The sequence below is a fragment of the Ahaetulla prasina genome, chromosome 6 (genome assembly GCF_028640845.1).
Source record: "Ahaetulla prasina isolate Xishuangbanna chromosome 6, ASM2864084v1, whole genome shotgun sequence".
NCBI classification, from domain to species: Eukaryota; Metazoa; Chordata; class Lepidosauria; order Squamata; family Colubridae; genus Ahaetulla; species Ahaetulla prasina.
In genome coordinates, this window is record NC_080544.1 from 2,851,407 (window position 1) to 2,878,265 (window position 26,859).

The following is a 26,859-nucleotide window of genomic DNA, read 5'->3' on the forward strand; positions in this document are numbered from 1 at the left end:
CCCCATGATCTTGGTATGGCATCTGGCACAAGTCGGGGCAAAGAACTGTTCGTAGCAACGCTCACAGTAGACGCTATTCTGTTCTTCAACAAAGCCCACATCAGCCAGAGAGGTCTTGCAATAAGCACAGTAGAATTCCTCAGGGTGCCAAGAGCGACCCATGGCTACCAAGAAGGGCCCTCTGTAAGAAGGAATCAAACACTTTCAAACATATATTGCTCTTCTATCCCTTGCTTTTCTATCCCTTGCATATATGGGTCTGTTCTAACCAGGGTGGATAAAAATAGATGATTACAAAACAAACAAACAAACAGATTTTTAAAATTTAAATCAGATTTTTTTAAATTGATATCCAATTTGTTTGATTTTTATCAGATTAATTTTAATAAAATACTTTTGGAGTAAAAATCTATCTAGCTTTAGATTAGATTTTCTGTTTAAGATACATTAATAATTTAGTTTATTCAGCATGAAATGGAGCTTAGCTATGTAGCATGAAGCTGTATATTCTGCAATATTGGGACTGTCGGTGAGTCATTAGCGGGTCAGAGGAGGAGCCACTGTGGGACAAAGATGGCAGTTGCTCTTTAAACATTATGATTTAAATGCAGTTGATTTAAATCCAATTGATTTAAATAAAATCCACCCTTGTTTCAACGACTCTTAGGAACTAGCTTAACAAAACCCAGAAAAACCTCCTTAAAGACTAACCAATTCAAAGCTTATTGAGCTAAATTCTGCGATCAAAAGTATAAAATGCCATTTCATTTATACTAATGTGTATAGGAGAAGAGCAGGCAGAGCTGGGAAAGCAGAATTAAGTGTGTCATCAGCTTAGAGCTATTATGTTCCCACAAAAGTCCAAGTCCAGCCATTCCTGAATCCCATTCAAATGTGGCGCCAATTTAGTGTTGAACTTTAGTTGACTAGATTCTTGTGTATAAGCTTGAATAAATCTTCTGTGCAGCAACCTAGTGGATGGTCCCAATTCTTAGCACCTGAAGACTTCATAGGTGGGCCATGGCAGGGCGATGCCATTGGCTGTGGCCAGGGCCAGCCCTGCAGTCTCTTCGTCCCATGCTCAGTTCATTTCCCTTCCACGCAACTATCAATAGCTCACCCTTTAACACGATTTGTAGACCTCAAATCTCAGTTTTTGCAGCTGAGGGAAATGTCAGGTCCTTGCTGGAACAACCCGCCGCTCTCCCTCCCCGCCTGGCTGCAGACCTCCACCTGCCCTCCTGAAGCAGCACTGCTGCCATTTGTTTCATTTCACGGTGGGAGAAGGAAGAAAGCGAATGGTGGCAGTGCTCCGGGAGGGCAGGTGGAGGTCTGCAGCCAGGTGGAGAGAGAGGGCAGCGAGAGAGACGGTGGCGGTGATCCCTTCCATGTGCAGCACACGGAGGAGGAGGCGGGCAAGGCGGCCCCAGTGCGCCTGTTGCTGGGGAGGCGCAGCGATTGCTTGACCAGGGCGGCCTCAGCGGGGGCTGTATCAGCCTCTCCACCTACACCATGTCCCGTTCTGGCTGGCCGCGTGGCTACAAGTGTGGCGACTTGGTTCTCAGACTGGCCTGCCTGGGTAAGTGCTGCTGCCCAGGCCGAAGAGAAAGCGCCATGGGCTCTGTGGTGGTGCGGCTGGGCCTGGCCCTTTCCCTACACAGGGGGCTGCTGCCCTGTCGGCAGCTTCCGTGCCTCTTGCTCCACTTCTTTGCCGGCGGGAAGCAACACTGCGGGCTGAGTTCCCAGAGTGGCACCAGCAGTCGGCCGCGCTGATCTGCAAAGAGATCAAAGAGTTGGCCAAATGGAAGCCAATGGGCTGCTTTGGAGCCCCAAGCCTCCCGGAGCCCGCACGGGAGGCACGTGGGCCTGGGTGGAAGGGGGCCTTTTCTGCAGCATCCCCCTCCCCTCTTTGGATTGCCCTGCGGGGGGGGCGGCGGCTCTGCCTTTGCAGAAATGGGGCGGGTGCATATGCAGCAGCCCTAGCCGGGATGTCCACCTGCCCTCCCAGAGCACCACCGCAGCACTGCTGTTCGCTTTCTTCCTTCTCCTGCTGCGAAATGAAAGTGAACGGTGGTGGCGGTGCTTCAGGAGGGCACTGCATGTGCAGCACCATCTGGGACATCAGCTTGCCCTCCTGGGGCACAGCCATGGCACCACAGTCCCTCTCAGCCCCGGAACAGCAGCTGGATCTCCATCAAGGGCCACCCACACACCCACTGGCCGGGCCAGGCTGGACACCGACCTTGGAAGGCAAGTGGGCATGGGGGATCACCGGGAGGGCAGCGTGGAAGGCAGGCAAGCATGGCAGGGCTGCGGAAAAGGGAGTAGGCTGCTAGCTCCCTTCCCTGCAGCCCTGCCATGCTTGCCTGCCTTCCACATAACCTTTTACTTGCCTGCCTTCGCAAGCTGGCCACGGGGATGCCGGGAAGGCCACGTGGAGGGCAGGGAAGCATGGCAGGACTATGGGCTGCAGACTGGTTCGGGGGCGATTCCAGGAAACATTGCTCCATCAAGGAGTATCCCAAAGATTTCATCTGATATGTTCTGAAACTTCCTTTTGTTTTGGGTGCAAATTGTGGCATGCTTCTCCTGAGTGACAAATAAGCAGCCATGGTGATTGTAAAAGAGGTTGGTATCTGTGGTCAGAGGTGGGATTCAGCAGGTTCTAACCAGTCTGGAGAACCAATAGTGGAAATTTTGAGTAATTTGGAGAACTGGTTAATACCATCTCTGACTAGCCCCAACCCCAGCTATTCTCTGCCTCCCAAGTCCCAGCTGATTGGGAGGAAATGGAGATTTTACAGTATCGTTCCCCTGCCGTGCACACCAAGCCATGCCACGTCCACCAAGCCACGCCCACAGAATTGGTAGTAAAATTTTTTGAATCCCACCATTGCCTGTGGTGATTGGTTCCCAGACTGATACAGATCCAGGAGATGGTTCTGGAGACAGCCAGGAGGTGACGAAAACATCCACCTCCTCACCATCTCTGTAGGCTGTTAGGAAGAGATTCAGAAAGTCTTTTCCTTGATACACATTGGGGGTATATTGGTTGTAAACAGGAAATAGTTCAGTTGCTGAAATTCTTGGAATTCCATCCATTTTTTCTCCATAAACCTTGCTAAAAGGAACTCTGTGAGAAGGGAACCTGGAAGAAAAATCTTGGTTTTAAGTCTCTGTTAACGGAGAGCAGAGGAGAGGAGAGGAGGAAAGGCAGAGAAGAGAAGAGAAGAGAAGAGAAGAGAAGAGAAGAGAAGAGAAGAGAAGAGAAGAGAAGAGAAGAGAAGAGAAATCAGATGCTAACAATTAGGATAGAGTTTAGTCGATCATCAGAATTGAGAAGATGGAGCCACATGTGTTTATATGGTCTAGATTTAATAAGTTTTAACAATTGGATTAACTTTATTTTGATGTCATATAGATCGGGGTCTCCAACCTTGGTCCCTTCAAGACTTGTGGACTTCAACTCCCAGAGTTCCTCAGCCATCTTTGCTGGCTGAAGGTCTCTGGGAGTTGAAGTCCACAAGTCTTAAAGGGAACAAGGTTGGAGACCCCTGATATAGATCCTCTTCATTTTTCCTTACTTTATTTCCTTTATGTTTTATTTATTTCAATCGCTATATGGTTTCTTTATTGTACTAACGTTGATGGAGTCTTTTTTTGTTGGTTTCACTAATAAAATGTTTTTTTAAAAAACCAAAAACAAAATAATAATCAGGTACAGGAGTCTTTGCCGATTTAAAATATAAAATCTGATAATGTATTATTTACAGAAAGATTAGAATGCTGTCTTTGGAAATTACAAACAGCCCATCCTCAAGATGTGAATCATTCTAATAACTTCCATTCTTCTAGGAATCCCTTAACTCGTTTATTTCTCCCTACCTGAAAGAGAATGTATTTACAAAGTACTCTATGCTAGTTTGGGATGGCCATCAGTAACATTTCTGTTTCTCCAAACTAGATCCCACCAGCTGTGTTGCACGTCATTAGCCTTACTAGTTGGAGATAATGGAATTTGTAGGTCAGCATCTTAGGCGTGATCAGATTTGGAAAAAATACATTAGCCATTTTCAGTATCCATCATGAATCTATGATATGACCTGAATGGAATTTCTGCATTCCAAGGGCTGAATGGTGAAGATAGACACAAAAGAGAAGATTTTCTCTAGGAAAGCTAATGTCAAGTGCAAAAAAAATCAGGATTATAGATTAAGATGCAGTGCAGAAAGATTTATTGCTCAAGCCTATACACAAGTCAACTAATGGTCACCACTAAAATTGGTGCTAGATAAGGGCCAGTGGAATTCAGGGAATCTGGATTTGGATCTCTTATGGCAACGCAAGGACTCTAAACTGATGACACACTTAACTCCGCCCTCCCAGCTCTGCCTGCTTTTCTCTTACAGATGCTCGACCATCTTTAGTCTCTGGCATAAATGTAACTGCACTCCACTAGGATTTCTTTCCATGGAAGGATGCAATGGACATACCTGATGATGCTATTACAATGTCCACAGAGCGGAGCTCGGCTACTGGCGGGGCAGCGTTCTGCTCTTTGGATTGTTCCCCGCGCGATAGCAGGAGCCTGGATGGATGCAGGAATTGAGGGAGGTGGGGCAGAAGATGGAGGCACCGGAGCACCCTTTGGCAGAATGTGCTTGGTGATGGTGGTTGTACTTTTCCCAGGAGCAAACTTTTGGGAGAAGGAGTCATCCGTCACCCATGGGGGACGACTTGCAGGTTCAACTTGGCTTGGAATATAGGTATGTGTGGACACCGATGGTGGCGCGGGTGCTGGAGCTGCTGTAAATGAGAAATTTGCATTGAATAATCCTCATTTTTGTTTCTGCAAAGCACAATATTTATCAGGATGTTCTCCTTCATACCAGAGCAGCCTCAGATAATCTTAACGCGGCTTAGCCTGCTTTCAAAATCTCATGCTGCAGCAGACCTAAAATATTGGATAATCCTCTGCCTTTAGAGATAAATAAATTGCAAGAATCATTATTTAGTTTGCTTTGGCTATCTTCAAGCAGGTTATCTATATCAACTCTGCAGTCCAGGATAAAATAACCATTAACAATTGCATAATATTAGCAGTCGTTTCCTTCCATGGCTTCCTTCGTTGTTGTTGTTCACTTCTAGTTTACACATCTTTCAGTCTATTTTTGCTGCTAACTTTCACTAATTTCAGTGGTTAATGTTGCACTTTTGTTTACCCTGAGAGAATGTAGTCCTCAATTTACAACAGTTTGTTTAGTGACCGTTCAAAGTTACAAGGGCACTGAAAAAAGTGATTTAGGACCATTTTTCACACTTTAAGACCACTGCAGCATCCCTGCAGTCGCATGATCAAATTCAGATGCTTGGCCACCGATTCATATTTATGACGGTTGCAGTGTCCCAGGGTTATGTGATCATCTTTTGCGACCTTCTGACAAGCATAATGAGGACGCCAGATTCACTTAACAACTGTGGCAAGAAAGGTCATAAAACGGGGCAAAACCCACTTAACAAATGTCTCACTTAGCAGCAAGAATGTTGAGCTCAGTTGTGGTCGTAAGTCAAGGACTACCTGTATCCTAATGTAATGGGGAAAAGGAATAATCTCAAGGAACAGGAGGAAGAGCCCAACAAAGACAACAGATAAAAGAAATTTGAGTCTGGCCTGGCACTGTAATCTGAGAAAGCATCTCTGACTTGACCTTCCCTAATTCTCATGGATGATAAAAGTAACATTAGCATTCATAGCTCTGGTTTCCTAGTTTGATGTACCTTGAAGGGATGACACCCTTCCATTATTAGCTGGAAGTTGGATATAACAAGCCCCTGAACATGGAGGGTCCATTTGGCTGCTGGTTAAGGACCCATATTTTATGAAAACGTCTAATTTTGCAGGTCCCAGAATTTGGTGATCTTCCTTTCCCTGGAGTGAAGTAGAGATTGGATGGCAAATTCAGTACTAAGCAGGAAGCTGAACTCGAAAATTCTAAGATGTTTTTCAGGCTTAACTTTCAAGACTTCATCAGCTCCAAAAGATAGAGAATTTGCAAATGAATCCTGGAGTGCATGTTTCAGCTTTCAGCTTTCAGTCATAAATTTCAGAACATTGTTCTTTTTCTATTCCTCCTTCTGTTCCATGTTTAAAAGAAAGTTTTATTTTAATTTCCTGTTTAGCTTTGTTTCATTCCTTCATACCAGTTCCATTGGCTCATTCCATTCCCACCTTAGCCCAAGGCCTCATTCCTTCATACAAATATATTTTAAAAAACTTAAAAATCTATAAACAGAGGCCTTTCCTTGCTCCCAAGCTCCTGATGTCTTATGATGTTAAGTCACTCAAACTCTTGAAGGCAAATATCTTGTCGCTTAATCAGAACGCTGGCTTAAATGTTCAAGTTGCTTTGGTATCATTTTCTTGGTGAAAGCTATATAGCAATAGCAATAGCACTTAGACTTATATACCACTTCACAGTGCTTTTACAGCCCCCTCTAAGCAGTTTACAGAGTCAGCCTGTTGCCCCCAACAATCTGGGTTCTCATTTTACCCGCCTCAGAAGAATGGAAGTCTGAATCAACCTTGAACCTGGTGAGATTTGAACTGCCAAATTGCAGGCAGCCGGCAGTTAGCAGTAGTCATCTGCAGTACTGTGGTGGCATGGCACAGTACTAACCACTGTGCCACCACAGCTGTAATCTTGAGCATCTCAAGAAGAAAGATTACAAATGTACCTGTTCTTTGCTAGGCAAGTTGCTGAATTTCAGACAGGGAAAAATAATGAACAACTAAAAGAATGCAGTATTCAAAAAAGTAACCGCAGAATTCTTAAGTGAAGCTTATCTCACCGTATCTGAATTCTGCTGTTTTATTCTGCTGAGGACTTCGATAAAAGATGGAAAAGCATCTTCTGGGATGCTACCATAATGAAAGGAATGTACCACACAGATGCCTGTAGACATCTGAATGGGCTCCTCTGCTTGCTAGGAACAGAAGGCGCTTATTCTCAAGACGCAGAGGTGATCACGGGGATGAAACCTAGAATGTCATGCCATCTGCTGACAATTTTGGGAAACAGGCATCCTGTAAACAAGGACTATACTTCTGGTTTCTGGAGACGTGGTTTATCTCCAGAAAAAGGAGGATGGGAAGTTCTTTTCAGCAACTGCTAAACACTGTCCTCGCTTCAACAGCGGAATGCAGAATTTTCCTAACCGTGTTTATACGTCAAGGCAGCTCGACGGACTAATGAGAAATGAACAAATGCCTCTGGCTGTTGTTTTATAAAGCCCTGTTCTCTTCAGAGGTGCAGAGACCTTCCGTGGGGGCCAGGAAATGCTGGCAAACAGAGCTGTATGCTTGTCACATTTTCCCTCATTCCAGAGCGAGGGTGTCAAACTCAAGGCCCCAGGGGGCCAGTTCCAGCCACAGGGTGCTTAGATCTGGCCCACAGGGTTACCCTGGAAACAGTGAAAGACTGGCCTATGGTGCCTCCGCATGGCCCTCCCGAGCTCTGTTTTAGCTGGCAGAGGGTTGCAGGAGGCCGTCGCAGCCAAAAACGGAGCTCAGGGGCCCGTTTTCAGTGGCAGAGGACTCAGGCCAGCACAGGCGCTCCCAACACGAATGATGTCAAGCTAGGCATGCTCACCCCAGGCACACTCACCCCGTCCCCCAGAGGTCAAACACAACCCCGATGCGGCCCTCAATGAAATCGAATTCGACACTCCTGTTCCGGAGCAAGATTGCACCCGATTCTAGAATCTTCTTCTGTTTTTGGGCCCCAGCTGAATTTCAGTGATAAATCAGGTTGAGGCTGATCTTGGCTGACTGAAGAAAAAGCTAGCATGCTACCACCAGAAAAACCTGAGATATGTGTACCCGACTGGGACATTAAAAAGAATTCCTAGATGAAGGCAATAGCAAAAATTCTTTCATTGTTCCCATGGAAACTACAAGCATGTTCCTGAAGTTAGCAGAAGTGGATCTTAACTCCAAGGAAACATCAACTTTATAATATGCATAAAAGTATATCTTAAAAAAACACCTTTCTGCGATTTATTCAAAAAACAATGAAAAGATCCACCATCCAGTCAACTGAAGAGGGAAAAAATTAATTACAGGTAGACCCGGATTTACAACTACAATAAGGACTGGAAAATTCATTGTTAAGTAGCCTGGTTAAGTCACCACATGACCGCACCCTATTTTATGACCCATTTGTCATGGTTAAGTAAGTCTCCTGTTGTTACTAAGCGAGAGATCACATGACGGTGACTTGCGACTTCTTGATGGCTTCCCAACAAGCAATGGTTGCTAATGATTGCATGGCAGAGAGATGTTGCAATGGTTGTAAATTTGAGGACTGTTCAGAAGTCACTGTTAAGCAAGGACCACCTGTGCCCTCTTCTTCTGAAAGTTTTGTTGTTGTTAATGAACATTACTGGATGCAGTCAAGGATACCTTCAAAATCCCCTTACCTGGATGATAGACCGAGGGCTTTATGCTTGCAGTGGTCACAACTCTTGGCTTCGGAGCAGGCACTGGGGCTTCACTGTAGCCTGTGTAAGGAGCTGGTCCATGGGGTGCTGGTCCATGGGGAGCCGGTCCATGGGGAACTGGGCCATGGGGAGCTGGGCCATGGGGAGCTGGGGCTGAAGTGTAGGCTTGGCCTCTAAAAACAAAGCAGATCATGCATTTGTCAGAAAGCAGAGCAAACAGCTGGAGAATGATGGTCCCCCTACAAGTTGAAAACTCTTCCTTGGAAGCTCCAGAAGAAAGCACGGAGATGCTGCCACCTAGAAGCCTCACACAGTTAATATGCACTTTCCATAGTTATATTGGAAAGAAGAGGAAAACCTTTCATAAAAGGAGGAATCAAATGTTTAGGGCACTGTTAGCACATTTGTAGAGTGTACATCCAAAAGCCAGCTCCATGGTTATTTGGTTAAGACGGTGAGATGTTTCAGATACCAGAGAAGACAATCCTGGTGGTGTTACCCTGGTCTTGGTTCCAATGGAAAGAAATCTAGTGTGCATGGGATGGGGGCGATATGGTTGATACAGTAAGAGGAATCTTCTAAAAATGTCCTTCGACAGAATGACCAGTGGAGGCAAAATGTCCCAGATCTTTTTCAGGAGGCAACTGGACTTTCTGGTTTTTCTTTGAAGATGTTTCGCTTTTCATCTGAGAAGCTTCTTCTGAGAGCTGAAGAAGCTCCTCGAATGAGAAGTGAAATGTCTTCAAAGAAAAACCAGAGAGTCCAGTTACATCTTGAAAAAAGCACCTTTGGGATAACCATGACCTGGATGACTGAGCATCTCCATAGACATTCTTGATCTAGTAGCATTTCTGTTCTGTCCCCACCCACCTCAGTCCAGGAGACACGTGAACTGACTCAATTAGCCAGCAATTTAGTCCACAGCAGCTATCAGCTCTGGCAGCAGCCAGCGAACGTCTGCCAAGGTTTTCTGTATCTTCCCTGATGCTACAGGAGCAACCAGGAAGTCAGGAACAAACAGCAATCCAGGCCAAATGCTCAGTCAAATAGTTCAGCTCAAGTTTTCTCCAGTCAGTTTGCTTTGTCTGTCACAAAGTAGTAGAGCAGCCCCTCCTGCTTTTATACCCTGTGGGTCGTGACTCCGTGACTCAGCACTCTCTAGGCCTGTCCTACCCTTTCTTTTGTTGTTCCCGCCTCTCTTGTCTACGAAACCTGGGATCTAACCAGGACTGATTGTCCACAGCTGGGTCTGGAAGTGTTGCCTGGGTGGGGGGAGATACAGGAGACAAAGGCCTCGTCACCTCCTCTACCTGGCCTGCCTCTGGCTCCTGGAGCTGAGCCAGAGCGGCCGGCCCTGCAGAGGGGAGCCCCGACGGCCCTTCCCCCTCACTCTCTGAGTCACTTTCTGGCAGGGGGCCAGGCCCGGGGGGGGTGGGGGGCTGGAGTCACAACAATTTCCTTCTTAATAGGACATCCCAACCACTCCAGCTTCTTGTTGAACGCTTTTACTGAGACTGTTTCCCATCCAGGACAAAAAAGAGAGAGAGAGGACATGCTCTCAGAGACATTCTCTTCTTTGGAAGTTGCTTTTCTTCCATGGTAGAGGAAGCCCATCGGCTGAAGGCCAGGAGAGCTACTCCAAAGCTGAGGCATCAAGGGATGGTTTGGGCCTAGCCTGGAAGAACCCTGTTTAGGTCTTTCTAGAATTCGTTCTAGAATCTCAGGCCAAGGATTTAGTTGTAAATACCAGGGTGCTTTAGAAACAAACAAACAAACATTGCTTTCTATTTATTTATTTACTAAATTTATTTTTACTTGTATTTACCCTGGTATTCCAATTCCCTAACAATGTGTCCAAGGTTATTCTTGCAGTATGCTTGCAAACAAATCATTTTTTAAAGTGCCTGTTTTACCTCCCCATTAGACTCATTTTGCTATGTCTGACTCCATTAAGAAGCTAGCAGTACTTCTGAGCATACATTGTGTGTTTTTTCCCCCTACAAAATGTTAGAGGTGTGCTACCTGACATCTCTGGGGAACTGTTTTCTCTTTCTTGAAAGGAAAGCTCTAACCATCTCATTTTAGGTTATTGCAGATATAAAATCAGTAAATCCAAGGAGAAGCTGACCCAATAACTTTTGTAGCCCTACAAGGAGTATAAAGTGGAATTATAGGTAGTCCTTGACTAACGACCACAATTGAGTCCAAAGTCTCAGCTGCTAAGTGAGACAGTTGTTAAGTGAGTTTTGTCCCATTTTACAACCTTTCTTGCCACAGTTGTTAAGTGAGTCACCTGCTGTTAAATGAATCAGCCCTTCAACGATATTGATTTTGCTTGTCAGAAGGTGGCAAAAGGGGATCACGTGACCCCAGGACATTGCACCTGTCATAAATATGTGGCTGGATTTTGATCACGTGACCGTGGAGATATTGCAGCAGTTATAAGTGTGAAAAATTGTCATAAGTCACTTTTTTCAGCTCTAATTTCGAATGGTCACTAAATGAATGGTTGTAAATCAAGGACTACCTGTATTAACGTAAAAGATCTCTTTGGATTTTAAATGGGATTCATTTCCTATACGTCTCCGAGTGGCAAGCATTTTCTAAAAAAAAAAGGCCAGTGTTTGTCTAAAGTTGCATTATATATATGCGTTATAATGATATCAAAGAGAATCAGAGTACTACCAGAGGTGATATTCAACTGGTTCGGATTGGTTCGGGCGAACCAGTAGTGGCGACCTGGCCTAGGCACAATTCCGTCCTATACTGTTGGTTTTTTGATGCTGCACGCATGTGCGGATGGCACATGTGAGCAAATTGCCATGTTTTGTGATGCCGGACCCATGCACGGATGGCGTGAGGTCATATTTCCAGTGCTGGGCGAACCGGTTGCTACAGTATGTGAATCCCACCACTGAGTACTACCCTAAAGATGGATGAATATATTTGTTTCCTGACTAACTTCCAGGAAAGGGCCCTTTCAAGGTGATGGCTATGACAAAAGTAGATGAATAACATATGCATGATACACATACACACATGTATGTGTGTGCGTGTATGTATGTGTTGTGGTCCTCCAGCAGCCTGCGGAGCTGGCAACAGAGTCGGACAATGAGGAGGCTGAGGAGGAACATGGGCCAGTCCTGGAGTCTGGGGAAGGCCTGGATGAGGGCTCTGTGTTGGAGGCAGAGATGGGGTCAGGACCATCTGGGAGTGATGTGCAGACTCCGGAGTCTCCAGAGTCAGACAGCAGAGAGGCAGAGGAACAGGAGGAGCCTGTTCCTAGTGCGCGCATATGCAGAGCTGCCAGAAGGCACAGACAGTAAGGCCTGGAGGTGATTGGCCCCTCCCATGAGGCTTAAAAGAGGAGCAAAGGCATGTGGGCAGTTTGCAGGAAAGCAACGTTGTTAATTCTGTTCCCAGTCGGCATGTGTGTTTGATTCTGGAATCCATGTGGCTTTGCCAAGTAGGTCTTCGGCAGGGTGTCAAGGGAGATAAAGGTTGGTGATTATCCCGAAGGACTTCTTCTAAAGGACATTTTTCAACTAATTGGGACTCAATGAACGTAATTCACAGCTGTTGCAATAAAAGAGGTTTTTGGGACTACTTGTGTGTTTTAATGACTCAGGAAGTCTAAGTCACAACAGTATATATATATATATATATATATATATATATATATATGTATGTGTGTGTGTGTGTGTGTGTGTGTTTGTGTGTATAAAAAATAATAAATTGCTTTACAATATGCTGTTATTCTAGATGAGAACAACCTAAAGGAAATCTCATTTGGAACCAGCCGAATTAATATGAAAGGCAAAACACCTTCAATGCAATCCTTTGCAAGAAAGAAAGAAAGAAAACAAGAACATTGAGGAGCAGAACTAACACAGGAAGGGCAGATTAGAATTTCTCACGGTGAAAATGCAGGGGCTCCTGAAAGAGAGAAAACAAGCACAGTCCTTCATTAATAAAAGATCTGAGCCGGGCTGTAAAAAAAGGAGATCCGTCTAAATTTCAACGGGAGGAAAACGAAAGTTTTGGAAGGAGCTGACAGTGGTTTGCCAGGACAGCTTGGAAAGACTATAAGCAAGGCGAGATGTGTCTGCGGGGCAAGCAAGAATTAAGTTTGGAAACTATTAGTTGTCAGAGAAACAAAGCCACTGCAGACAAGAAGCGCATTAATGCTGTACTAATGATCAGCTGTCAAATGAAAAGCCAGAAGCTTTGAATGGGATACCTCTTGCGGGACTGGTAGGAGATGGAAGTCGAAGCTTGATGGTGGAAGCTAAAAAAAAAAAAAAAAAGACAGTTTTTTTAAAAAAAATGCAAAAAAATAAAATCAGCTGCGATGGAGACATAGCATTCCCAACAAAAAGCAAGATTTGTGAAGAGGGGAAGATGCACAGAAAAGGCTGAAATTCATTATTTTTTATCATGCCATGGGACATGTAACAGGTGCTCCATAAAAAATAAAAGTTAGTAACAGTAACAGTTAGAAGGGACCTTAGAGGTCATCTAGTCCAACTCCCTGCTCAAGAAGGAGACCATTTCAGACAAGTAGCTGCCAGTCTCTTCTTGAAAGCCTCCAGTGAGGGAGCACCCACAACTTCTAAAGGCAAGCTGTTCCACTAGTTAATTGGTCTCACTGTTAAGAAGTTTCTCCTTAGTTCTAAGGTTGCTTCTGTCCTTGATGAGTTTCCATCCTTTGTTTCTTGCCTTGCCTTCTGGTGCTTTGATAAATAAGTTGGCTCCTTCTTCTTTGTGGAAGCCCTTCAAGTATTGCAAGACTTGTCATGTCATCCATGGACCTTTTTTTCATTAGACTAAACATACCCAGTTCCTGAAATGATTAGATCCTTAATATCTTTGCTGCTCTTCTCTGAACTCTTTCCAATATGTCAACATATTTTTTTGTGTGTGTATTGGATAACGAAAACTAGATGCACAATTCCAAGTGGAGTCTTACTAAGGCTTTATGAAGCGGTGCTATTACTTCATGTGATCTTGATTCAATCCATCTGTTAATGCAACCTAGTATTGCATTGGCTTTTTTTTTTTGTATTGCTGCTGCACACTGTTGGTTCATGTTTAAATGGTTGCCACTAGGACTCCAAGATCCCTCTCTTAGTCCTAAGCTTACAACAGGGATGTCAAACTCAAGGCCCAGGGGCCGGATCTGGCCCACGGGGTGCTTAGATCTGGCCCATGGGGCCATTCTGGAAACAGCAAAGGACTGGCTCGAGGTGCCTCTGGCAGCAAAATCAGACCTCGGGAAGGCCGCATGTGGCCCTCCTCAGCTTGGTTTTCACTGGCAGAGGGTTGCAGGAGGCCATAGCAACCGAAAATTAAGGTCAGGAGCCCATTTTCTCTGGCAGAGCCCTGGGGCCACCACAGGTACCCCTGACACGCCCACTCCGGCCCCTCGAGGTCAGACACAACCGTGATGCGTCCCTCAATGAAATCGAGTTTGACACCCCTGGCTTACAACAACAATGGGGACCGGAATTTGCATGGCTAAGCAAGATGGTTGTTCAGGGGCTTGGGCCTGATTTTACAACTTTTCTAGCCACCTGCCATGGTTAAATGAACCACACGGTTAAGCAACTCTGGCTTCTCCTGTTGACCTTGCTTGTTGGGAAGGTCACCAAAGGCGATCCCATGATCCCAGGAATGCTGCAACTCTTCTAAATATGTGTCACTCGCCAAGCACCCCAAATTTGATCACATGACTTTAGGGATGCTGAAACAGTCATAAATGGGAGGAATCACAAGGCTCTGTTTTCAGTGCCGTTGTCATTTCCAATAGTAACTAAATGAATAGTTGTTAAGATGAGGACTATCTCTAAGTTCTTAACAGATAGAACAGAATAATACAGGGACCTTGGAGGTCTTCTAGTCTAACCCCCTGCTTTGGCAGGAAACCCTATACCATTTCAGACAAATGGTTGTCCAATCTTTTCTTAAAAGCTTCCAGTATTGGAGAAGTCACAGCTTCTAGAGCAGGGGTGTCCAAACTTGGTCCCTTTAAGACTTTTGGACTTCAACTCCCAGAGTTCCTCAGCCAGCTTTGCTGGCTGAGGGACTCTGGGAGTTGAAGTCCAAAAGTCTTAAAGGGACCAAGTTTGGACACCCCTGTTCTAGAGGCAAGTTGTTCCACTTATTAATTGTTCTGTCAAGAACTTTCTCCTTAGTTCTAGATTGCTTCTCTCCTTGATTAGTTTCCACCCATTGCTTCTTGTCCTGCCCTCAGGTGCTTTGGAGAATAGTTTGACCCCTCTTCTTTGTAGCAGCCCCTGAAATATGCTCTGGAACACTGCATTTGTAGCAGAGGGATATTACCACCAAACAACCATCCACTGGTCTTTGCTGGTGTTTCTTGACTGTTTCTATATATCAGAAAGGCAGAGGTTTAGCTGGCACTTTCTTTTCCAATTAATCATGGGGACTGGAATGAATCTGCTTGATTTCTTATAATTTCTACTCATTTTTTCCTATTTTGGCTTGTCTGCAAGAAGCTTTAACTCTTTTCCTTCCGGATCGGTTAGGCTTGGTTTAAGATATCCACCAAATATTAAAAGGCAGTCTTAAACTCTGTGAAATTGCTCTGAAGAAACTTTTCCTTAAAATGTTGTCCTAACAAACCTTAGCTCTGGATTTGTCAAAAACTCTTGAGAGTGACACAGGGAGGGCACTGAAATCTGATTAATAAATAATTAAACAACGCAGCTTTGTAACCCATGAATATGGCGGATGGCAAACATACAAACGTACAAACAAACAAATATAATGGCCCTTTGTTGCCTTCCAGCAATCAAATTAATTAATTTGATTTTTTTTTCTTTCATTCATTCTTTCATTCATTCATGACAATTATATAGTTGCCCATCTTATAGCCATCTCTGGGTGGGTATAGAAATAAATTGCAGATAAAATACAGGAAAGGAATTCTTCCAAATTCTCGTGGCTGTGTTGGAGGAGAAGAAGGAATAGGAAAGCTCCTTGTAGGCTATAATTCTTATAACAAAGAAAAATATAACATCTTCATGATTGTAACTGTGGCTGAACTGGTGATAAGGAATTAAGAGCTGCAATTTAGATGTAGGATGGATAAGACAACAGGAAGTCTTAGACCAAACCTGTGTTTCCTTGCTCTTAAGTGGGTTTACAAAACGTTTTACAACTCAAAATATGAGATCAGCCCCATACTTGTAGGTTAGTAGGAGAATTCTTGTTGAGAAAGTTAAAGTCAACCAGCTATTTACAGAGTCATCGACACAACATCAAACATCAGAAACAACATAAGAACAACAACAACAAAATTGAAAACTACTCAAACAAGGGGGGGAAAACAAAATTTGAGAGAATAACTTGTATAGATGCAATTATAATCTTTAGGAGAGATTAAAAATGTTAAATATATTGATGCAACATTTTTAGCTGGCATACATTTGGACAGACAGACCAAAGCACTATATTGGCAATTTTTCTGTTGATGCATTTAGTGAAGGCTAAATGGGATTCTGAAGTATCCACAATAGAGGCAGAAATGGCAAATTAACCTGTTTGATTAGAGAAAGATTAACAATTACATTTATTAGTGAGCAGAAACACCTCACAGACTTTTTGCTGAAAAAGAAAAAAGCAAAACAAAGTTGTGAATTATGGGTTTGAACTAGATTAGAAAAGATCATTTATGGAACATTGCGACTTTACAGTGCAAAATATAAATGAACTGCTGTCAAGAAGGCTAGAAGCTGTTTCTTTATAATTTCCCTTTTCTTTTTTCTATTTCTATTTTCTTTTTGCCCTATTTTCTATTCTTCTTTGTTAACATTATTTCCTCTTAAGGTTTTTATTTTATTAAGAATCTCCTTAATAAAAATTGTGTACGTGTGTGTGTGTTTGTGTTTGTGTGTGTGTGTGTAAAATGATACCCTAAGCTACTTTGCTATTGCATTAAATTTTTGAGCTGATGAGGTTTCCCTTTCTTTTATAAATAACACTGGTTTTTAAAAGCTGCCCTCTTAGTTTTTTGATGCTCTGCCGTAATAAATCTGGCAGCTAATAAGTGAATTAATTTCTCCTGGTGCACCGTTTTATATCTCCTTGGGAACAATCAAGCCACCCTAGTGTTATTTATGAAGGACTGTTGTGCAATCGTTCTAATTTCCCGAAAAGGTTCAATCAAAGGGAGTAGCTTAAATGGCATTGCTCCAGAGATGGTAATATATATCAGTACGAGTAGAAACATGGTCTAGACATGGGAGGCTTAATGTTACCATGTCTGGAAAGCAACGAGCCTGAGACAAGGCTGTCATCAAAATAGATGGTCACTGGTCACCATATACAAGTTCAAGAGATAAACAGCAGGATGGTAGTCACCATGTATAGTCAGGGGAATGGGACCTAAATTTAAATCCTGAAGGGTCTCTTAACAAAGGAGGGTTGAGTTACGTGAGCTGCACTAGCTAGCTTTCTTCCTGGAATAGAAGACCTTTGAGGTCCCTTCCAGCTCTATGATTCTATAATCTTCATGATTGGTCTTCTTGGATCTGCCATAAAAACAGCTCACCTATCCATACCCAAGCCACCTCCTTGTCTCTTTGCTGCTAACTCCCAACATGAGGGAGTTTCTAGAGAAAGATTTATTGCTGAACGCTGGGTGAAGCTCACAGAAGAGAGAGTTGGATGAATATAATGCAGTTTTAAGGAGATATAGCTAAAGTTGAAATGTAACAAAATTATCTTCAGTATCAGTATTTAATTTTTTAAGGAGATGTTGCATATTATTATCTATGAATTATTTCAATCCACAGTTCTATAGAGAGAAAATATTTTTTTAAAAGATTGGAATATTCTGACCTTGGCAAATCCCATTCCATTACATCAACATCTGTCCCAGCTCTAACCTTGGACCTGAACCTTGGACAAAGACCCATTTTCTAGTGCTGGAATTGGTCTTCCGAACTCTTTACCAATGTCACAATTGTCTCTTAGGAGAAATCACTTCTGATCCTACTTATGTGTCAGTGTGCCATTCCACTCTTGTAATGTGCCAGGAGGGAAAAAATGTTTTGCACACTTCTAATTCCTGATGTAAAATCATGGCTCCTGGCCCTCTCAATTCCTGGTAAATAGATGGGGAAGAAATGGAGGTAGTGACAGATTTTATTTTTCTGGGCTCCAAGATCACCACAGATGGGGACTGCAGCCAAGAAATTAAAAGACGCTTGCTCCTGGGGAGGAAAGCTATGACAAATCTCAACAGCATACTAAAAAGCAGAGACATCATCCTGCCAACAAAAGAGTGTACAGTCAAGGCTATGGTTTTCCCAGTTGCAATGTATGGCTGTGAAAGTTGGACCATAAGAAAGGCTGAACATCAAAGAATTGAGGCTTTTGAACTCTGGTGCTGGAGAAGATTCGTGCGAGTCCCTTGGACTGCAAGGTGATCAAAGCAGTCAGTCCTAGGTGAGATCAACCCTGACAGCTCTTTAGAAGGCCAGATCCTGAAGATCAAACTCAAATACTTTGGCCACCTAATGAGAAGGAAGGACTCTCTGGAGAAGATGCTGGGAAAAATTGAGGGCAAAAAAAGACAGGGATGGCAGAGAATGAGGTGGCTGGATGGAGTTACTGAAGCAGACAGCATGAGCTTAAATGGACTCCAGAGGATGGTAGAGTACAGGAAGACAACAACAACAAATAGTATTCAGATGTACTTAATTCCTCTTTCTGTCTCTGATAAGAATAGCTGATCCTGGGAATTACTGTTTAATTGCTGAATCCAAGACAAACATCACAGATAGAAACTCAAGGGTCTTTGAGAGTCTTGGAAAGAGGAACATGCTACCAGCTTTCCTGATTCTCCAAGATTTGGAAACAGCTGAAACAGGGGTACAATTTGATTGAATGTAGACTCCATAAAAATCTGACTTTAGCTGCAGTATTTTGAGGGTTAAAATTCTATGTGGTCTGAGCTCCTATTCTTGATTGTCTCTGAATTCCTGTGACCCATTCAGCTTTAGATTTTGGGAATGTTTCCAAACTCCTTTTGTGCCGAATGTTTGAATTTAAAGACTTTTCAAGTTCTTTGGTCTGACTAACAATTCCTGACTCAAGCTACCACCATCTCTTCCTCATTTCAAGCAGCACGACTTCTGGCCCAAAGCCAGATTTTGTAATTAATTTCTGAACATCTCCGAAGTGAAAGTCTTGCCATCTAATTTGAAACCAAGTTGGAACTTGTGACTCGTTTTCTGCAGAATATAGTCAGCAGAAAAACATTTTCCCATCGATTAATAAATCTCTAATTGAATAAAGGGCTCCCTCTTCCCACTCCCTGAAATCTTCTTATTTATTTGGGTGCTTCAAACATGCCTGATAATGAAATTGAAGATGATGTAAAGAAACAAGACCAGAATTTATGTTCAATTTGTGCACATACCTATGTTAAATTTTAAATATGAATTGATTGTAGTTAGATCTCTTTCTGAGTTACAGTTTTCACTTGCCTATTCAAAAGGTCAACAAATCTGTTAGAAATCTGCTTTCCTATCCAATTAGATATATCTTCTGCTCTCCATTCCTAGTAGGTTACAACTGATTCCTGATTAATATTGCAAAAAAGAACTATTGGTGGGTAACCAAAGTAGAAGACTGGTGCATATCCACAAAGTTTGTGATAAAATGGTATGCTATGAATACCCCTTGCATAGGCTGCAACTGCTTATAGAATAGAATAAGAATTGGAAGGGACCTTGGAGGTCTTCTAGTCCAACCCCCTGCTTAGGCAGGAAATCCTACACCACTTCAGACAAATGGTTATCCAACATCTTCTTAAAAACTTCCAGTGTTGAAGCATTCACAACTTCTGGAGGCAAGTTGTTCAACTGATTAATTTTTCTAACTGTCAGGAAATTTCTCCTTAGTACTAAGTCACTTCTCTCCTTGATTAGTTTCCATCCATTGCTTCTTGTCCTACCCTCAGGTGCTTTGGAGAATAGCTTGACTCCTTTTTTGTGGCAGCCCCTGAGATACTGGAACACTGCTATCATGTCATCCCTAGTCCTTCTTTTCATTAAACTAGGCATACCGAGTTCCTGCAGCCGTTCTTCATATGTTTCCAGTCCCCTAAATCATCTTTGTTGCTCTTCTCTGCACTCTTTCTAGAGTCTCAACATTATATCTGCCAGTTTCTTGGGACAATCAAGGTTCCTTCTCAAGTTCTATGAAATGCAAAGCCCTGCAAATGCACAGTGCATCTTTTGATAAGAAGGAATAGAAAGGTCTAGCCATGTTCATCATGTACACCTCAGAGTTGTATGTTGTGTCCCTTACTCTATACTCTATGTGCATGACTACATTCCCACTCACACTAGTAATACTATTACTAAATTTGCAGATGATACAACAGTGGTGGGACTGATCTCTGGGGGGGATGAGTCTGCCTATCGAGATGAAATGGACTGGTTGTTTTCGTGGTATGGAGACAATAACTTGGTCCTTAACACCAATAACACCAAGGAGCTTATAGTGGACTATACTAGAAGGAATAGATCAGACATCCAGCCCTTGCTTATCAATGGAGACCAAGTGGAGCAAGTGACCAGTTTTAAGTTTCTGGGTGTTATCATAAAAGAGGACCTGACCAGGGGCAGTCACATTGCAGCATTGATCCAAAGGGCCCAGCAGAGATTATATTACCTGAGATTTCTCAGGAAACAACAAATGAATGAAAAACTGCTGGTGGCCTTCTACCGCTGCACCATAGAGAGTATCTTAACTTACTGAACCTGTCTATGGTTTGCCAACTGCACAGTGGCAGATAGGACAACACTCCAGAGGGTTAACGTCATTGCCCAGAGGATCATTGATTGTGTTCTCCCCTCCTTGGAAGAGCTTTATAGCTCCCATTGCCTTAAGAAAGTTCAAAACATTCTTAAAGATCCATCTCATCCTGAGCACCCCTTTTTTTGAACTATTACCATCTGGCAGATGGTACAGGATAATAAAAATAAGGACAAATAGCTGAAAAACAGCTTTTATCCCAGAGCAGTAACTATATTGAATTATACTGTATAGTGCAATATTAATGCAATATTGGGTTTTCAGTTCAATTGTATAGAAAGTGAAGAATGTGTGTTTGTGTTTTAATGGCTTAATGAAGTTTTTTATTGGGGTTTTAATATAGTTTTATTATAATTCTTTCAGCCTTTAATTTAATTAGTTTTTAAATGCTTTTTTAACTTTTTGATTTGTGCTTTTTACCATGGCTGTAAACCGCCCTGAGTCCTTCGGGAGAAGGGCAGTATATAAATAAATAAATTAATTAATTAATTAAATAAATAAATAAATAAATAAATTTTTATACTGTATTTTTCAGAATATAAGACACACTTCCCCCCCCCCAAAGAGGCTGAAAATTTGGGTGCGTCTTATACTCCAAATGTAGGTTTTTTGAAGCTTTTTTTTTAGCCCTAATGTGGTGCTAGTGAGTGAAGTGATCTTCCGTGCTTTGCCTGCTCCCTCTGACTCTCAGATGTGCTTTAGAAGCTGTTTTTCAGCCCTAACAAGCTGCTAGCGAGTGAAGCGATCTTCTGAGCTTTGCCTGCTTTTCTCATTGCTTCTCTCTCCAAAGATCAGCTGTGCTTTAGAAGCAGGGGATAAAAAGTGCAGGCACGCACTCAAAACCTTCAAACTAATGTGCTGAAGCTGACCAGACTAAGGATGCTAGCCAGATGAATACCTGGTAGGCAGATTTTTTTTCCTATTTTCCTCCCCAAAAAACTAAGCTGCGTCTATATATTCTGGTGCTTCTTATACTCCGAAAAATACAGTAATTATAATGTACACTGAATATGGCATTTAATTTCGTTGTATGAGGTACAATGACAATAAACTAAACTAAACTAAACTAAACTAAACTAAACTAAACTAAACTAAACTAAACTAAACTAAACTAAACTAAACTAAACTAAACTAGCCCACAAGATCTCAGAAAAGCTTTTGGACTTTTATTCCACGGTTTAACTCAAGTGAGATTTTAAAAGGTTTAAAAGATTTTAAAAGGGCCTCTGGTGGCTCAACAGACTAAGACAGTCTGTTATTAACACAGCTGCTTGCAATTACTGCAAGTTAAAGTCCCACCAGGCCCAAGGTTGACTCAACCTTCCATCCTTTATAAGGTAGGTAAAATGAGGACCCAGATTGTTGGGGGCAATAAAGTTGACTTTGTATATAATATACAAATGGATGAAGACTATTGCTTAACACAGTGTAAGCCGCCCTGAGTCTTAGGAGAAGGGCGGGATATAAATGCAAAAAAATAAATAAAAATAGGATGGCTTTTGAATTACGTGACCAGCAAATGCCTATTTGAAAACAAGGTTCTATCTTTCTCTCTCTCCTCCCCTTTCATTTCTTTCTTACAGATCAGCCTGTCCTTTTCCGGATCTCAAATGAATCGAACACAGGGATCGCAAGTATCACAAAAGTTGCTTACAAAGCAATGGCCACAGCTATTTAATGGCCCAAGAATAAGCTTTGCTTTGCTGGGAAAAACTCCATAGATGTGAGTCAACATTGAACCACTCCGTTTTCAGAGTTCTGCCAATTATTTTTTGGCAGCCTATCTCGCCAACAATAATAATAAAAAAAGCTTGACTTCTAAGTAATGATTTACACACACGATTTCTAGAGTTTAAACCGCAGGTTCTTCTGCAGGTGAAAACGGGAAAGAGTGGATTGAGATCACAGATACTCAGCACATTGCTAACAGAATTCTTTATTAATATTTATTAATATTTCATGTGGTACCAGTACTATCAACTCTCTGGAATATTCCAAGAACCTGTTTGTTTGTTTTTTAAAAAAATCAATTCATTACATAACAATTTAAAGTATTTTTCTGGGAAAAGGTCCAACTATCATAAGAGGGGATTTAGTGTACCTTAGAAGAATGAAAGAACATAGGTGTGTTTTTATGGCTTTCTGTGAATCTAGAAATGAAGCTTTGATTTGCACTGGCAACAAATCACAGTAGCGTCTGTCCTCCCAAGGAAATACAATCCATTGGAATCCTAGCTTAGATTATTATTCCAGTGAAGTTTTACAAATTATGAGCAGGAAAAAAACCCCTTCTGGGCTAACCAGGTATGTACAAAGATGGGGCCTGATACAAGATGATCAGAGTGATAATATTAACCATAGAGTGATGCAATTTTGCAGCTGGCTTTTGAGTTGTGAGCTTGCACACTGGTCTTCTCCAGACTGAAGAAAACAGAAATAAATTCTTTGGGAAGCACAGTTTCAGTCTAAACTGAGAAAATCACTCAGTAGAAGACAATACAATGGCAGAGGTTTTAAAACAGCCCTAACAAAAATGGATTTATTACCCTGATATTCTTTTCTTTTCTTTTTACAGGAGTTTGCGTTCCTGGTTATTGCCTGCATCTTTTCACGGGTCCCCTAAAAGATGGCTAACCTTATGGAGAACAACTTATTGTACGGTACTAAAGCTTCCAAGATATGTGGAAGCTTCCCCCCCCCCGCTTTCCTACACCCCCTTGAATTGAATTAATCCATTGCCCTAGTAGAGGGCTCACATCAAAGCCAACTGGATGGAGCAAACAAGCACAAAATTTTACCTTTGGCAGGAGGATGAGATGGAGTCATAAGCTCCAGATGAAATAGAAGCTGGCAGCAGCGTCATCCGATGGACACCACTGTGAGAAGCAGCAGCAGCAACAGCAGAAGACGACGACGGACTGGCCGAAGCAGCAGGCATAGCAGAAGGAGCGCAGCTGATAGACACAGGCTCATGCTCAACAGGGGTACTAATTAAAGTTAAATTGGATAAAACAAGATGTATCTTTAAATGCCGGGCCTTGACAGGTCCACCAAGGTGGTGGATCAACAAAGATACATACAAAGAGGCAGGTGAACTTGCTTCAGGGTTTTCGAAGCACAGCTCAAAATGACAATGGAGTTCAGGGGTTATTGGTTAGGGCTGGCGCACACTGGGGGTGGTGGTAGTAAGAGACTAAGAGAGTCTCCTCCCCAATTCTCTGAATCCCAACTGTGGGAAGATGCATCAGTCGGTTAATCTAGGCAGGGGATGTGATAGGATCAAGATCAGGAGTGTCAAACCCGCAGTGTCTCGTTGTTGCCACATGACATATCGTGACTTCCCCCCCCCCTTTGCTAAACTGGGCATGGCCGTGGCCAGCGCACAACGCATCCGGCCCGCGTGCCCCAAGTTTGACACCCCTGATCTAAATCATACACGTGGGATCTTTTTTTTTTTTTTGCTGTTGGATCCGCAAATTTTCAGCATCCTCTGAGCTGTTGATTCAAAAAATGCAGAGGTGCATGTGATGACAAACAGGGAGCCAAAAGGGAAGGTGAAAGGAAAGAATGCTAATGCTTGGAGGCCTCTTGATATGACAATGTGTTATTGCTTGAGCATAATCCTTAGCATTTTCTTCCCTAGTTCACCCTCTTCTTTCTCTACTGAACTGTATAATTCTTTCAGGGAAGGTATTTCTGGGATCCAACCTGGGTCAAATGAACCTGAAGGCCTCATCTCAACTGTCCATTGTACACTGAGGTGGTATTCAGCCGGTTTGCACCGGTTCACACGACCCGTTGGAGGAAATTTGGTCAAGGTCGCCAAACCAGTAGCGATGGCTGGCTAGCCATGCCCCTGAACTGGTCCCCCGGTCACCGCTGCTGGAAAGTGGCTTGCAAAGAAGCCTTGAACTTGCAAGGCAATGGGATGCGCGGGCGCAAAGAACATGGCGCCAATGGCAGCAGCTTTTTCGGTGATTTTTCGGTGATTTCAGCAGCTTGCAGCCAGTCACCGCTTCATTGAGAGCCGCTTGTGGCTGAGACTTCTTTGCCAGCCACTTTCCAGTAGTGGCGGCTGGCTGGGGGCCACTGAAAACTCTGGTCAGCTTGCCTTCCAGACTCTGGACCAGTCACCACAGAAGGTAAGCAGCCTGAACAGAGGCGGTGGTGAGGGAGGAAGCAGGGCTAGGGCTGGGGCCGCTAAATGATGGGAAACGGGGGTGACTGGTGAAGGGAGGGCGGGGGTAGATAGGTGGAAATTCCAAAAAATTTCCTACCTTTTCCTGTGGGTGTGGCTAGTGGGGGGGTCATGTGACTGAGTGGGTGTGGGTGTGAGTGACATCAAGTTGGCCATACCCACTCAATCACATGCCCCCCACCTAGACACGCCCACCAAACAGGTAGCAAACATTTTTGAAACCCACCACTGATTGTACAGCTTTATCATTTGAACATGTCCTCTTTTAGGGGCTAAACTTCCTCAAAAACCAAATGTTTGCACATCTTATTTCTATAACCATAGGGAACACTTCATCTCTTTGGGGATTCTCTTCTGATGGGAACAAAGCCTACCGGCTAGCTTTCTACATGAAGGTGAAATTTAGTTATCTGGATGACCATTCAAATGTGGTCTACTTGTTAGTTGTGCTACTCAGAACGGCTGGGCTAGGCAATTTTCATGATCATCTATATTAGTTTTTGGAGTCCATTATATCATGCTACATCTAATGCATGGAAGCTTATAACTAGAACACCTGGGCCTTGTCAAGCACATGATACCATCACAACATGGCATAGCAAATCAGTTAGGAGACTCATCAAGAGCAAGCCAACCACTTCCCTGGCCTTCAGGAGAAAATTAGAGGAATGGGAAGACTCAAGAAATGCAGTCAGCATCCTACAGCAGGGATCTCCAACCTTGGTAAATTTAAGATTTGTGGACTTCAAATCCGAGAATTCCCCAGCCAGCCGTGCTATGGAATTCGGGGAATTGAAGTCTGTAAGTGTTAAAGTTGCCAAGGTTGGAGACCCATGTCCTACACCTTGAAGTTATTCTCCAGCACCATCCCAAGGACATACTCAATACATCATTAATGACTGGAGCAAAATGCGCCAACTTGACCTTATGGTTTCTCCAGGAACATTTTAAGTGTACAGTATGACTTAGCTGCCAGGAATTGTAAGTGAGACCCTTCAAACACCATTTCTATCATTTATATGAGCACCAGACATACAGCAGAGTTCTTTGATCTAATTTAATACCTCAGTGGATTTTGCCTTTATTAACTATTATCTCAGCGACAGTACCATCTGGTTTTCCAGTTACCAGTTAAAGGGAAGAGAGAGTGGCAAGTGGAATTGGACAGTGACATGAATTGGATGGTGACAGGAAGTGGATCACTGCCAGCTTCTTTCGCTGGTCTATTAGTATAAAATCCTTATCAAGATTTGATATCCTGCAGAGCTAACTTGTTATTTTTTAACCGTTATTCATGAGTTACCCTAATAGGTGTAAATCTAGAGCCCAGCTGCTTCAGGAAAGCTTTTTCCCTAGACATTTTTCTCCACAGACCCAACCACAACCTATCCTGTTGATATGGCAGAGAGTATTTAGGATGTGTTTGGATTCAACTCTGAGGTGTTTGGGCTGATAATTTGTACTTCATTGCATTGGTTGATCTCAGATCTGGTCCTGACATAATTTTGTAAGAGTTTGTGCTTAACACTGGAATGCAAGGTCAGTGATAGTGGGAAAGCTGTCTTTCAGGTTCTCTTCTGAATATTTTAGCTCTTGAAAATTACGATATTGCTCTTTCTGTGGAAAAAAAAATCTTGATCTGAATCCTCAGAACGTACTTAGGTCTCTTTCCAAATATTTCAAGTCTGTAGTTAGTTATCCCACTAAAAAGAACAACATGTTGAAAGTTCAATGCATCTTATTTTAGGTGTTCCAATATCCCCCAGAAATTCTCTGGATTTTGTTCAAGTCCACTGTGGACAACTGTGATCCTGCAAATTTTGAGAATCTGTAATGTTGCATAGTTACATACAAAGCATTTATCTTTAAGTACATTGTGTATAATTTCCTTTTTTCCCCTTCTCCGTTTTATACTCTGTTTTCTGTAACTCTCTGTAGGCATCCCAGACAACCTCAAGCTAAAAGAAGACCAGCAATGATTTATAACAATAAGTCATAAATAGTTGTATGATAATAGCAATGTGATAGCAGCTGAGATGAGTATCAAACATTTAATAAAAATCAGGAACAAAATCAGAAAAAAGTAAAAATGAATGAGAAAAGAACAAAAGTGTTAAAAGTATCAAGGTAATAGTCTAAGCAGCTACAAGGTAGTCCTTGACGTACAACATTTTATTTAGTGACCATCCAAACTTACAATGGCACTGAAAAAAGTGACTTAGGACTGTTTTTCACACTTATGACCATTGCAGGATCCTCATAGTCACATAATGAAAATTAAGACACTTGGCCACTGACACGTATTTATG

At 42.7% G+C, this 26,859-nt stretch overlaps 1 protein-coding gene across 11 annotated transcripts in view; it reads right to left on the reverse strand.

The window, feature by feature from the left end:
• The window catches only part of LDB3 (LIM domain binding 3), a 161,488-nt gene that overhangs the window by 13,029 nt on the left and 121,600 nt on the right, over window positions 1–26,859 (reverse strand). For 3 of the 11 annotated variants that reach the window (XM_058187031.1, XM_058187030.1, XM_058187032.1), the window contains exons 10-14: window positions 23,151–23,339; window positions 12,740–12,787; window positions 8,479–8,672; window positions 4,494–4,806; window positions 1–181 (exon numbers count right to left, since the gene is read on the reverse strand). In XM_058187031.1, coding sequence (XP_058043014.1) covers window positions 1–181; window positions 4,494–4,806; window positions 8,479–8,672; window positions 12,740–12,787; window positions 23,151–23,339 — 925 coding nt within the window. The remainder of the gene's footprint in view (window positions 182–4,493; window positions 4,807–8,478; window positions 8,673–12,739; window positions 12,788–23,150; window positions 23,340–26,859) is intronic. The other 8 variants (XM_058187040.1, XM_058187036.1, XM_058187035.1 and 5 more) reach the window with 4 other exon arrangements.